The 13,741-nt window shown below is 44.8% G+C and overlaps 1 protein-coding gene across 1 annotated transcript in view; it reads right to left on the reverse strand.

The window, feature by feature from the left end:
• Window positions 1–13,741, reverse strand: part of LOC144481848 (tensin-2-like) — a 159,115-nt gene that overhangs the window by 33,241 nt on the left and 112,133 nt on the right. Inside the window, exons 10-12 of the mRNA XM_078200999.1 lie at window positions 12,976–13,040; window positions 11,577–11,660; window positions 9,139–9,251 (exon numbers count right to left, since the gene is read on the reverse strand). Of these exons, the coding sequence (XP_078057125.1) occupies window positions 9,139–9,251; window positions 11,577–11,660; window positions 12,976–13,040 (262 nt within the window). The remainder of the gene's footprint in view (window positions 1–9,138; window positions 9,252–11,576; window positions 11,661–12,975; window positions 13,041–13,741) is intronic.

The raw sequence follows: 13,741 nt of genomic DNA on the forward strand, positions 1-13,741 counted from the left end.
CAGTCAGCTATATTGGTACATGCTGTAGGCTTGGGCCTACCAGTGATACCCTCCCCTCCATCAAATGGCACGCTGATACTGATCAGTTATTTGGAGGGGATATCATGGACTAATTCTCTGGTGTGAGTCAGTGCCTTTAGTAGAGGTGCAAGGGGAGAGGATATGAGCGGCGGGGGGGGGGGGGGGGGGAGGAGTTGGGTTGAAATTGTGCAAACAAGCAGGCTAAATATGAGCAAACATAATGAAAAGAAATTGTTCAGGGCACAGTCTGAGAAAATGGCAAGTCCTTATCTTGTGTTGATTTTGGACAGGAATCGAGTACTCCAACTGCTGTAACTAAAGGGTTTACCATATTAGGAGCAAAGTAGGAGAAACAGCAATCACATAGTCCACCTGCTGTCCAATAGATGGTGTGGTCACTTCTTGAGCCAATGTTAGCACAGGTCCCAAAACCAAAACAGGAATCATCCAAAACATTGTTTTATAAGGAGTGTTGCCAGAGATATTAATGGGCCAAATGGCCTCCTTCTGTACCGTAATGACTCTATGGGGATCAAAGTGAGTGGGTACAGGATGCTCCCCAGTGCAAACAGTGCATGTACATTCCAGTTATCAAGGCCATTTTAATGAACATCTTGTTTTCGGTCTTATTTAAATCTATCCCAACAAGTTGCTTTACAAGTTATGGGTACATTTCAGTCCTTTAAGAGAAGAGTTTACAAGTTCAGGAGAGAGGAAAACACAAGGGGACGGTGGCTTTGTAAATTTAGCTTGGATTTTCTTCAGTTTTCTTATGGAGTGAAACCAGAGTTTCTCAAAACCATTACATAAAATTGCCAACTAAATAATTTTTGCCTGTGGCCCAAAGAGTCAACGTTATCAGCCATTAATTTGAATGTGCAGCACAGAAACAAGCCAATCGGCCTATAACATCTGTACTAGCATTGATTTATTTTTATTTATTCATGGGATGTGGATGTTGCCGCTAAATCCAGCATCTATGGCCATCCCCAACTGCCCTTGAGAAAGCAATGGTGAGTAGCCATCTTGGATACAACAATTAAGAGTCAACCACATTGCTGTGGGCCTCGAAATATATGTAGGCTTGGCCAGGTTGGGTCAAGACCCAGATTTCCTTCACATTAGTGAACCAATCCAGAAGTTTCAAGGTCACCATTACTGAAACTTGCTTCGTATTCCATGTTTATTTATTTTATTCTTTTTTGAGATGTGAGTGTCGCAAGCTAGGCTAGCATTTTTTGCCCATCCCTAATTGCCCTTGAGAAGATGGTGGTGAGCTGCCTTCTTGAACTGCTGCAGTCCATGTGATGTAGGTACACCCACAGTGCTGTTAGGGAGGGAGTTCCAGGATTTTGATTAAATTAGTTCAAATTCCCCAGCTGCCATGGTGAGATTTGAACCCTTGTCCCCAGATTATTAGTCCAGGCCTCTAGTCCAGTAATAGAACCATTATGCTGTCGTACTACAACAGCACATTTCAAAACTGTACTTTGGCTATGAAGTGTTTTTGGACATCCTGAGATTGTGAAGGAAACTATGAAATGCAAATTTTTGGAGGGTTAGTGAACTGGATTACAGGCTGCCATGGTGACACTTCCTCTTTCCCACATTCCTCAGGCTCGACTGCAAAAATTCAAAGTGTTTGCAGGAAAAATGTAATTCCACATTTTGTGGCCTGCTTTACATTGCACCCTCCCCTCTGATATAAAGGCCAGCAATGAAACAATATCACCAAGCAACCTGAAATGAAAGCTGGGCCTTGTTTAGGATCCAGCTGTAAATTCAGATCCCTGATAAACATGCAGCTGGTTCATGGTCTGACTGAACCTTTCTGTTGTTGGCTCAGTGTGAGGGGCTCGGCTATTTCCTGATCTAATTACTTTAAAAGTGGCCTGGGACAATGTAAAACTGGCTGGGGCAAGGACTCTCATTTGCCTCACTGCTGTGCAGACATGCCACTCTTGGCCTGCTGGCATGTTTTCATGGGTATTTTGATACTACACCGTACATGTGCTGACTATGGGGAGAGATAGTTGTAAACAATTGGGGTTGGGGGGGGGGGGGGTGGCCTCCCATTCTGACCTCTTGTTCATCATCTACTTTAATCGCTCCATCATGGGTGGCTGTGCCTTCAGTGAAGAATGATGTTCCTATGCGAGACCAATGCAAGAACTTGGGAGCAGCTATAGCAATGGAGGAAATACAAGCTCTATACAAGAACATAGGAAATAGGAGCAGTAGGCCACAGGGCCTGCTCCACCAATCAATACAATCATGGCTGAGCTTGGGTTTCAACTCCACTTTCCCACCAGTTCTCCACATCCCTCGATCCCTTGAGACACCAAAATCTGTCTCCCTCAGCCTTAAATATATTCAACGATGGGGCATCCACAACCCTTTGGGGTAGAAAATTCCAAAGATTTACAACCCTTTGAGTGAAGTAATTTTCTCCTCAACTTGGTCCTAAATGATTGGCCCCTTATCCTGAGACTGTGCCCCCATGCTTTAGACTCCCTGACCAACAGAAACAATCTTTCAGTGTCTACAGCATCAAGCCCCTTCTACCACATTCAGCCCCTTTAATGTTTCAATGTGATTGTCTCTCATTCTTCTAAACTTGAGAATATAGGCTCAATTTACTCAGCCTCTCATCATAGGACAACCCCCTCAGCCCAGAGACCAATCCAGTGAACCTTTGCTGTACCGCCTCCAATATTCCAGATGTGGTCTCACTAAAACCCTGTACAACTGCAGCAAGGTGTCTTTATTCTTCTACTCCAATCCCCTTGCAATAAAGGCCAACATGCAATTTGCCTTCCTAATCACTTGCTGCATGCTAACTTTCTGTGCTCTTTGTACAAGCACACCAAAGTCTTTTTGATCAACATTTACAAGTTTCGCACCTTGTTAAAAATATTCTTTTTTTATTCTTACAACAAAATGAATAACCTCTCATTTCCTGACATTATATGCCATCTGCTATCTTGTTGACCACTCACCGAATTTGCCTATATCTCTTTGCAGCCTCTCTATATCCTCCCCATAGTTTACCTTTCCACCTAGTTGAGTACCATCAGCAAACTTAGATACATTATTCTCAGGCTCTTCATCTAAGTCATTAATGGAGGTTGTAAATAACTGAGGCCCCAGCACTGATCCTTGTGGCACTTCACTATTCCCTGCCTGCTAATTTTAAAAAGCCCCGTTTGTGCCCATTTTCTGTTTTCTATCTGTTAACCAATCCCCTATCCACACTAATATATTACCCCCAACTCCATGAGCCTTTATTTTGCTTATTAATCTTTTGTGCGGCACCTTACTGAATGCCTTTTGGAAATCCCTACTAAAGGATGGGGAATGTTGCTGATTCAGTCAGTTCACTGAGAAAGAATGGGAAGGGAGGGGGTAAGCTCTGCAAGATGTGGGATTGGAAGTGAGCAGGAGATTGTCGAGCGGGAACAGCAGGAAAATGATGGTAAAAGTTTCAAAGTACAGCGAGGTTGACCCCGCTGCGAGCTTTGCTGGCCTGTTCAGGGAAAACAAGAAAAGAATTTTCCAGAGTTCGGGAGGTTATGAGATTTGAAAGAGTTCTTGTGGGCTGAATAAACAAAGTGACCGCCAAAGGGTTTGATAATGGGCAAGGTTTTAAATGCAGAACAACTTCCTGTGTTCCAGAAAATCTGCATATTAACACTGTACAATACCATCAACAACACCAAAATACATTTAGATTCTTTATCTTGTGGATAATTTGATGGCAGTGTTCTTGTGGTGTGTATTAAAGGGGTGGTATTAAATTTCAGGGGTTGTGCTGAACTCCATCCACATTATTACGATATCACGGAGAGATTATTTACAAGCATCTGAAATGGCGCCATATTAGGAGCAAGATTCCTCTGCTGCAAAGGATGTCTTTGAAGAGATTTGCACTAAATGTGTGGAATCCACACATAACATATCAGAGTTTAATATTTTCCACATTATTTTTCCTTCTTCACAAATTCATCAAATTGGCCATGGCGGGTGGGGGTGTGTCACCATTCGGAGTTCTTCCCTTCAGATGTTCCTCTGTCCTAACAGGACATCTCTGTCCTAACAGTTTCCATTTAGCCCCTCTCCAAGATTATGACAGGAATACAACCCACGTTGTTTCTCACTCTATGACTGAGCATCACTGACAATCAAGAGTCGATTCAATGCTAGTCCTGGTCAACAAAGGGGCAGGAAACCCGAATGAGTTCATTCAGCACGTGTCCTTATCTTCGGAGCCTGTCACAAACTGCTGTTGTTTTTTTCCAATTGGACGATCGTCACTCAATTCCTGAGCTGCAGCTGAGAATCCAGAGCGCAGCCAGCAAACACAGAACACAACAGCACACTTGGAGGTGCCCAACGGTCACACCAATCTGTCCTTGCCTGAGATCAGAAGATGATTCTTGGATGATGACTGCAGGAAAGGGGACATCCTAGCTCTTGCCCTCACCCAATGCAAAATGGCAGCCTGCAGACGAGCAGCCATTCAACACTCGCCAGCACTGCCACCCGAGAGGGAAAAAAACCATCTCGTGAAGGGCTGTGCCCAGCTTCGGGCAGCAGTCTTTGTCATATTCATTCTTGGGATGTGGGAATCACTGGTAACCCTGGCATTTATTGCCCATTCCTGTTGCCCCTGAGGTGGTGAACCTGCTTCTTGAACCGTGCCACATCATTCATATCATCCCGCATAGAGAGCTATGGAGCACAAAAGCAAGGGAGCTTTGTTAAATCTGTATAAAAAACTGGTTTGGCCTCAACTGGACTATTGTGTCCAGTTCTGGGCACCACACTTTAGGAAGGATTGCAGAAAAGATTCAGAATGATGGTTCCAGGAATGAGAAACTTCAAATACTAGAAAGATTGGGGAAGCTGGGGTTGTTCTCCTTGGAGAAGCGAATCATAGAAACTCTACAATTCAGAAGGAGGCCATTTGGCCCATCGAGCCTGCACCAACAACAATCCCACCTAGGCCGGGACGGTAGCACAGTGGTTAGCATGGCTGCTTCACAGCACCAGGGACCCGGGTTCGATTCCCGGCTTGGGTTAATATGTGTGTGGAGTTTGCACGTTCTCCCTGTGTCTCTCCTCCGGGTGCTCGGTTTCCTCCCACATTCTGAAAGACGTGCTGGGGTCAGGTGCATTGACCCGAACAGGCGCTGGACTGTGGCGACTAGGGGAATTTCACAGTAGCTTCATTGCAATGTTAATGTAAGCCTTACTTGTGACTAATAAATAAACTTTTATCCCCGTAACCCCACATATTTACCTTGCTAATCTCTCTACGCATCCTGGGACACTAAGGGGCAATTTAGCATGGCCAAGGCACCTAACCTGCACATCTTTGTGAAGAGAAGATTAAGAGGACTTTTGATAAGAGTTATTCAGAATCATGAGGGGCCTGGGACAGAGTAGGTAGAGAGAAACCGTTCCCACTGGTGGAAGAGTCGAGAACCAGGGGGCACAGATTTAAGATAATTGGTGAAAGAACCAAAGATGACCTGAGGAAATATGTTTTTTTTTTACACAGTGAGTGGTTAGGATCTATACAGCACTGCCTGAGAGTGTGGTGGAGGCAGATTTAATTGCAGTTTTCAAAACGGAATTGGATCATTATCTGAAAACAGAAAACCTTCAGGGCTACGGGGGAAAAGGCAGGGGTGGGCGTGTGTGTGTATGGGAGGAGTGGGACCAGGTGAGTTGCTAAGAGAACAACATGGACTCAATGAGCCGAGTAGTTTCCTTCTGTGCTGTAAGCTATGTATAAAGTCAGCACTGAATGTAAACAGGGTATGGAATAGCCTCATTTGTGGGTTGCTGTCATAATTTGTTTTCGTTTTTTTTTGCAGAGATTGTGTTTATCTTGTTTTGAATGCTTGCCAGTACAAACATGCTTTTGATGTCACCACCACTGAAAATGGACTTTGAAGTTGCTGTGTGAATGAGTCATGTGATGGGGAGGGGGTTTGCTTTTTCGCTGGAGATGCTGGCCTTCATAGTTTTACCTCAGACACCCTGTGTTCTTTTCCCAATGGCTGCCCAGAAAATGGGAATGGGGTGCAAACACCGAAGCTCTTACACTTGCAGCCCGCTGGTTAGAACTGGATGGTTGAGGTACGGAGGCACCCGGGATGAACCGTCACCTCATTGGCTTTGGTGTCACATTCACATCAAAGGATGACCTGGTCACATCCTTTGAAAACAGTGCCGAGCCAAAGGAAAGCTTTTACTTTAAATAAATAACATTTTAAAAACCCCAAACAGATTGCTCCCACGTTCAAAATGGACAGCCAAACATCGAAGAGAAAGCAAACTATTTTAACTTAAAGGGCTAGAGAGGAGAAAAGCACAAAGAGACAGAGACAATATGGAAGAGGAGTGAACAAGAATGGGAATTTAGGAGAAACTTCTTTAACCAGGGAATGGTGAGAATGTGGGACTCGCTCCCATGGGAAGTGGCTGAGATGAATAGCGCAAATTCATTAAGGGGGAAGCTGGATAAACACATGATGGAGAAGGGAATAGAAAGATGTGGGTGATGGGGGTAAGATAGGGAGTGGGAGGAAGCTCATGTGGAGCATGACCATGGGCTGAATGGCCAGTTTCTGTGCTGTACCTCGAAGCAACACTCCCAAAATACACTTAGGTTTGCTTTTTCTCCCTCTCCTCAGTCTGTACCCAGTTGGAAGGATGAGGCCATGATCTTCCCTGAGAATGGGGACTCTTGCTTGCAATCGAGGAACAATCTTATTTCTGATTGGACCAAGAAAATCTCTTGCTCCTGTTGCGAAGTTGAGTTTGTGAAGTTAGAATTTGATGTTGGTAAAGATGTAAAAAATGTAAAAATGCTAGAGGGAAAAAAACATTGCATGGTCCCTTTAAAAGCTGGTGTTTTGTTTCAGTGATTTGAGGTTTAAATGCAAAGTACATACATTTGTATCAAAAAGTCAAGCAATAGTCTTGACAAGACAACCTGTTTTTAAAATTTAGCTCAATCAATTTAAAGCAGGCACTCAGCTACCAGAAACCGATAAAATTTGAATTTGATGGCATTGACAACATCAGACCAATCCTATTGCAGGAAAATTGATAGGTCATCACAGGTATAAAAGAGAGTGCAGGGGGGAAAAAAACAAGAGAGCAACTGAAGAACGGCTACCTCTCAAGCCTCGAGAGGGAGAACAGCTCTCAACTCTGCCAGCTTCAGATATGTCTTAAGAGAGCGCACCATCTAACTAGTGTAAGGTATCAAATCAGAAAGAACTTACAGACAGGGGAATCAACAGAGGAACTCCAAAAGTTTCCGAAAGCCACAAAACCTGGTTGTATTTTTTGAGAGTGACTGAACTCTATTAATATATTTTTTGTTAATGAATGGATATTGTATTCATTTGAACAGCATTCCAGTAGAATCTTATTTTATTCGGTATGTTACTTATTTAGTTAAAGTTCCCTGTTAGTTAAAAAAAAATTAAGTGTTCATCTTAAAGTGAGTGACAGGTATTTCTATTAGTTAACCACTAAACGTTACTGAAGAACAGTTTGCACCTTCCCACACACTTTTAACAGATTACGAGGCGAGGTATTCCTCTTTGGGGATTCGGCGTTACTTCTCAAAAAGGGATCAACCTCCGTCCGCATCGTAACACTCCAGACACAGCTTCCTTATTGGAAATCTCACCTAGCTTGACACAGTGCAAGTAGGCACCTCGCTTTGCCTCAGTTAACAGATCTGTGCAAAATGAGATCCATTTACACTCAGGATTCTCAGAACCTGTAAATCAATCTGTGAGATCCATATTTGCATATATACAAATAAGAGAGCAAAGAGTGGACTGGGACACTGTCATAAGGCAAATAATTATCAGAATCAAAACTCCGAACACATGGAATCCTGAATGATGAGAGATCAATGCGAGCTATCAACTTCAGGTCTTTCATGTACCTTCAGGCCAGATTGTTAAAAAAGCAATAGTATTTTACTGGATGCGTGTTGGGAGATGGGAGGGACTCTTTCATTGCTTTGCTGAGCAAACAATCCCCAGTGTTAGCTCCCTTAATCAGAGGCTTGAGGGGCACCAAGGAGCTTGCAAAGCTCTCACCAAGCCTTCTCCAACAGCACCTTCTAACCCCCCCCCCCCCATCCTCTATCATTTTGGGGTACAAGGGCAGCAAACACAAGGGAAATTCCGATCAAAATCCTGGAACTCCCTCCCTAACGGCACTGTGGGTGCAACTACACCACATGGACTGCAGTGATTCAAGAAGGCAGCTCACCGCCACCAAGGGATGGGCATCAAACACTGGCCTAGCCAGCGACATTCACATAGAATCATAATGGGAGGCCATTTGGTCTATTGAGCCCATGCCAGATTGAACGTATTTTTGAAATAAAAACTATGCGAAAATTGATACGTAAAGCCTAGCTTAGAGACCAGGCTCCAACCCCTGAGCACGATGGTCAGTCCCTCACCTCCTCCTCCTCAGCAGCCAAAACCCTTTCTTGGTCATTCCACTGGACTGCCACAGAAATGGCCCTGGAATCCACCCAATCGAAACATTTTGTAGCAAGCAAGAAGAACAGCTGAGTGCAAAGACATCTCATGAATCGCCTTCACATTCCAGCCAGTGTTGCATCAGTAACTGATCCAAGGCACATTGTTTTCATCTGCTCTTAGTTTAAGCATTGCTGACGTGTTGTTTAAAATGGCCACTACAGGAAGCTGGAAGACAGGAAGAATGTCTATATACTTTGGCTCTGGCTTTGCTCCCTGTATACATACCTCTGCACATTTCTTTCACCCGCTTAAATTCTGGATGGCCCCACCTAGCAGCCACGTTGGTTTGGTAACCTGCTTTTATTTGCATGTGCAGCATGACTGTATTTTCACAGCGTATCAGTGAAATTTGCTCATGGATACCCATATTAAATCGGATTAGGTGTCAGTGAAATGAATGGGGGGGTGCGGTGTGGGGGAAATGATAATCTCTTAATTACAATTATCTCATACACTCACAAACACTGCAGATATTGGAACAGTTATTAGAGACAGACTCAAGTGCAACCTAGTGCAATGCAGTTACCTCCGGGAGGCTCAAAGCTGGGAATAGCAGGGATGATGACATGATGGAGGAACAGGGGCATGCTGTTCATTTTGATTGCTCCAGATAGCAGGCCACTGAAGTAATAAATGTACCTGGGGAAGGAAAAGACAGTCAAGTCACTGAGCTGAAAATGAACCGCAAGCCAAGAGATTCCAGTGTGCGATGTGGTCTTCCTCCACCTGTGACTTTACCCGACGTCCTCACCATTTATAGTAAATAATGACCAACACACAACAGAAGGTCATGCTAATGCATTAACTGTTCACCCCCAGGAAACTCCATATACACTAACAGTTCAAGAATATCCCACTCTACCCCTGTCTCAGCTCATCTGCTGCTGAAACCCTCGTCCATGCCTTCCTTACTTCTAGACTTGACTATTCCAACACACTCCTGGCTGCTCTCCCAAACATTCTACCCTCTGTAAACTTGATGTCACCCAGAACTCTGCTGCTTATTTCCTAACTCGCACCAAGTCCTGCGCCTGTATCACTCACTGTGCTTGCTGAGCTGTGCAAACTGTCTCCCAGTTTGGCAACACCCCAATTTTAAAATTCTCATCCTTGTTTTCAAATCTCTCCGAGGGCTTGCAGAGATAGGGAGGCTATCTCTGTAGTCTCCTTCAACTCTCAATCCTCTGAGATCTCTGTGCTCCTCTAATTCTGGCCTTGTGTATCTTAGAATCTTAGAAACCCTACAGCACAGAAAGAGGCCATTTGGCCCATTGAGTCTGCACCGACCACAATCCCACCCAGGCCCTACCCCCATATCCCTAGATATTTACCCACTAATCCCTCTAACCTATGCATCCCAGGACACTAAGGGCAATTTTTTAGCATGGCCAATCAACCTAACCCACACATCTTTGGACTGTGGGAGGAAACCGGAGCACCCGGAGGAAACCCACGCAGACACGAGGAGAATGTGCAAACTCCACACAGACAGTGACCCAAGCCGGGAATCGAACCCAGGTTCCTGGAGCTGTGAAGCAGCAGTGCTAACCACTGTGCTACCGTGCCGTCGGTATAATTATCTCTAATTATAAATTATAATTTATAATTATAAATATAATTATCTCTAATTATAATCGCTCCACCATTGGCAGCCGTGGTTTAAGCTGCCTCAACCCCAAGCTTTGGGAATACCCTCCCTAAACCTTTTCACCCTCTCTACTTCACTCTCCTCCTTTATGACTCTTAAAATCTACCTCTTCAACCAAGCTTTTGGTCACCTGACCCAGTATCTCCTAATGTGGCTTGGTATCAAACTTTGTTTTATAATTTTCATTTTTTCATGGATTGTAAACATCACTTAGAAGGCCAGCATTTATTGCCCATCCCTAATGACCCCTTGAACTGAGTGGCCTTCTAGGACATTTCGAAGGGCTTGGAAGAATCAACCACATTGCTGTGTGTCTGGAGTCACATTTAGGCCAGACTGGGTAAGGACAGCATATTTCCTTCCCGAAAGGACATTAGTGAACCAGATGGGTTTTTCTGACAATCGATGATTTTTAAAATTAAGTTCTACCAGCTGCCATGGTGGGATTTGAACCCATGCCCCCAGAGCATGAGTCTGGATCTCTGGATTACCAGTCCAGTAACATTATCACTACACCCTTGTCTCCCCAAGATATTGTTTCTTGAGTAGTTTCATTATGGTAAAGGAGCAATATTTATATAAATCAGTTGTTGTTGTTGTTTACTCCTGTCACGCATAGCTCTAAATTGCTTGACTCTATTTGTTGACTTTGCTGCACTTGAACTCTCTGTTCAATCTGCTGCTCTGCCTCGATCATTTTGATAAGGTCCCCACAGCATACTGCGCTATTTGTGCTGATTAATTCTTGTCTCTGCTCCAGGAGTAACATCGCTGCTCCCTGGCTGAGCTCCATCTCATGTTACTTCATTTTTCAAGATCAGTACATTCCAGATTATCTCCGGGGGGCACTTTTCCAGGTCGCTATGTTTCTCCACTCTTCGCTAGCTCCCACCCGCCCTCTTCCTCTTCTCTGGATAGCTGGAAATAGCAGCTTACCCAAGAGGCCACTCTTCATACCAGGCCTAGTCAGAGGAGGCTCTGCAGGCTGGCACTAGCGCTAAGGCCAATCCTGTTCTCACTATTGTCTGGAGGGCATGGAGGGTGGCAAATCGCTGCCATTCCCAGGATGGGACCCCCTTGGCCTCCCCAAATCCAGACACATTTTGTTGAGGGTTAATTTCAGCACTCTTATCGCCATGCTGGCTGAAGTCAGCTCCATGAGCACAGACTCTGGGCTGCCAGCAGTGTTTGGAATCCTGACCTGCAATGTAAATCTGACAGGTTCTGAGGAATTAAACCACTTTTTGCAGGATCCTTTCAGATAGAACGGGGATATCTCATGGGGTTGGGTCTCAGTGGAAGACGAGGCCTCTCACCTGGTCTGCGAAGGCTGTATCGCAGGAGCCACTTTGTCCTCACAGAATTTCCTCATGGCAAGTGTGCTGAGAGCCTGGTCAGCCCTACATTAGCAAAGCAAACAAAAAGCAATTAATACAGTAATCCTGCAGAAAGGCATGGACTTAAGCCCCCTCCATACTTGAGCACAGAATCCAGAGTTTTAAAAACATTCATTTAGTTGCCCTTCAGAAGGTGGTGGTGAGCTGCCTTCTCCAGTGCAGTGCTAACAGAGTGCTGCATTGCCAGGGATGCTGTCTTTGGGTTGAGGTATTAAGCCCCGTCTTCATGTTTAGATGGAGCGAAAGGTGGTGTGTTCGAAAAAGAACAATTTGTGCGCTGGTCTGACCAATGGTTAAAACTCAAAAAACACGAAAAAAACCCAGATTGACCAATCATTCGCATAAGTACATAATAAGATAAGGAACCCCTTCAAGCCTGCTCCATATCCCATGGCTGATCACCTATCTCAACACCACCTTCCCATACCATCATCCCTTATTTCCTTAGTATCCACTGCTCTATTGAATAAACTCAACAACTGAGCATGCACAACTCTTTGGGGTAGAGAATTCCAAAGACTTGTTACTCCGTGAGTGAAGTAATTTCTCCTCATCTCAGTCCTAAATGATCAGCCCCTTACCCTGAGATTGTGTCCCTGTGTTCTAGATTCCCCGACCAGGGAAACAATCTCTCAGTATCCACTCTGCCAAGCCCCTTTAGAGTTTTATGTGTTTCAATGCGATCACCTCTCAATCGTCTAAATTCCAGAGAATATAGTCCCAGTCTACTCAACCTCCTGGGGCAATCGCCTCATCCCAAGAAGCAGTGTTGAGAATCTTTGTTGCACTCCCACTAAGGCAAGTGTGTCATAGAAACATAGGAGCAGGAGTAGACCATTCAATCCTTCGCACCTACTCCATCATTCAATATGACCATGGTTGATCTGGTTGTGGTCTCAACTCCACTTTACCGTCTGTCTCTCTCCCCCCTGTCTCTCTCCCCCCCCCCCTCCCGGAATCCTTGACTCCCTTGTCCTCCCTTAGGATGAGGTGACCAAAACTGTACACAGAATTTCACCAGTTATTGATTCATATTGTGAGAAAATTACATTTTAATAGGGTTGCCAACCATTGGTCTGGAGTCTCCAGTAATTGAATATCAAACTCCAGGACACTGCTGTGTGTGTTACCCTGGAGAAATATCATGAGTGCATCTGCAAGCACTTCCCATCATCGCTGGCTGGTTGGTCACCTGGCACGGAGTAGCAGTAACACAACTCTGTCAATTCAGGGACTGCCTGGGGCAGCTCGAGGCTCTGTGGAATCGTTGGGTACGGGTAGTTGCAAACCAGTGTCCCTGCTCAAATTAAGTCCTTACCCTGCAGAGATCTTGCTGTAGTGCATGTAAGCTGCAATGATCACTCCTGTTCGACCTTTGTTGCCCTGTTGAGACACAAAGGTTAAGCGGGCTGATGTGATATCAGGTCAATATCATTCAAAAGGATTCAAAATAATGGGGAGTCTGGACAGAATTGATAGGGAGAAACTGTTCCCACTGGCAGAAGAATCGAGAACCAGAGGACACAGAGTTAAGGTTGGCCAAGTCGCAAGAGTATGTACCATGTACCTGGTGAATGCTGTTAAGACTCACATTCCAACCATTATCTTGTAATTGAGTTTGTGCCCTGTTTGTGAACCAAATCCTTCACTCACCTGATGAAGGAGCAGTGCTCCGAAAGCTCGTGTTACCAAATAAACCTGTTGGACTTTAACCTGGTGTTGAGGCTTCTTACTGTGCCTACCCCAGTCCAACGCCGGCATCTCCACAGCTGTGGTGTCGGAACACCTACAGTGCTGTTAGGGAGGGAGTTCCAGGCTTTTGACCCAGGAACAATGAAGGAATGGTGAAATATTTCCAATTCAGGATGGTGTATGGTTTGCAGGGTAATTTGCAGGTGATGGTGTTCCCATGTGTCTGCTGTCCTTGTCCTTCTGGATCGTGCGTTTGGAAGGTGCTATGGTGCCTTGGTAAGTTCTTGCAGTGCATTTTGTAGATGGTGCATACTGTTGCCACTGTTCGTCAGGGGTGGAGGAAGTGGATGTTTGTGGATGGGGTGCCAATCAAGCAGGCTGCTTTGTCCTGG

The sequence above is a fragment of the Mustelus asterias genome, chromosome X (assembly GCF_964213995.1).
Source record: "Mustelus asterias chromosome X, sMusAst1.hap1.1, whole genome shotgun sequence".
Taxonomy (NCBI): Eukaryota; Metazoa; Chordata; class Chondrichthyes; order Carcharhiniformes; family Triakidae; genus Mustelus; species Mustelus asterias.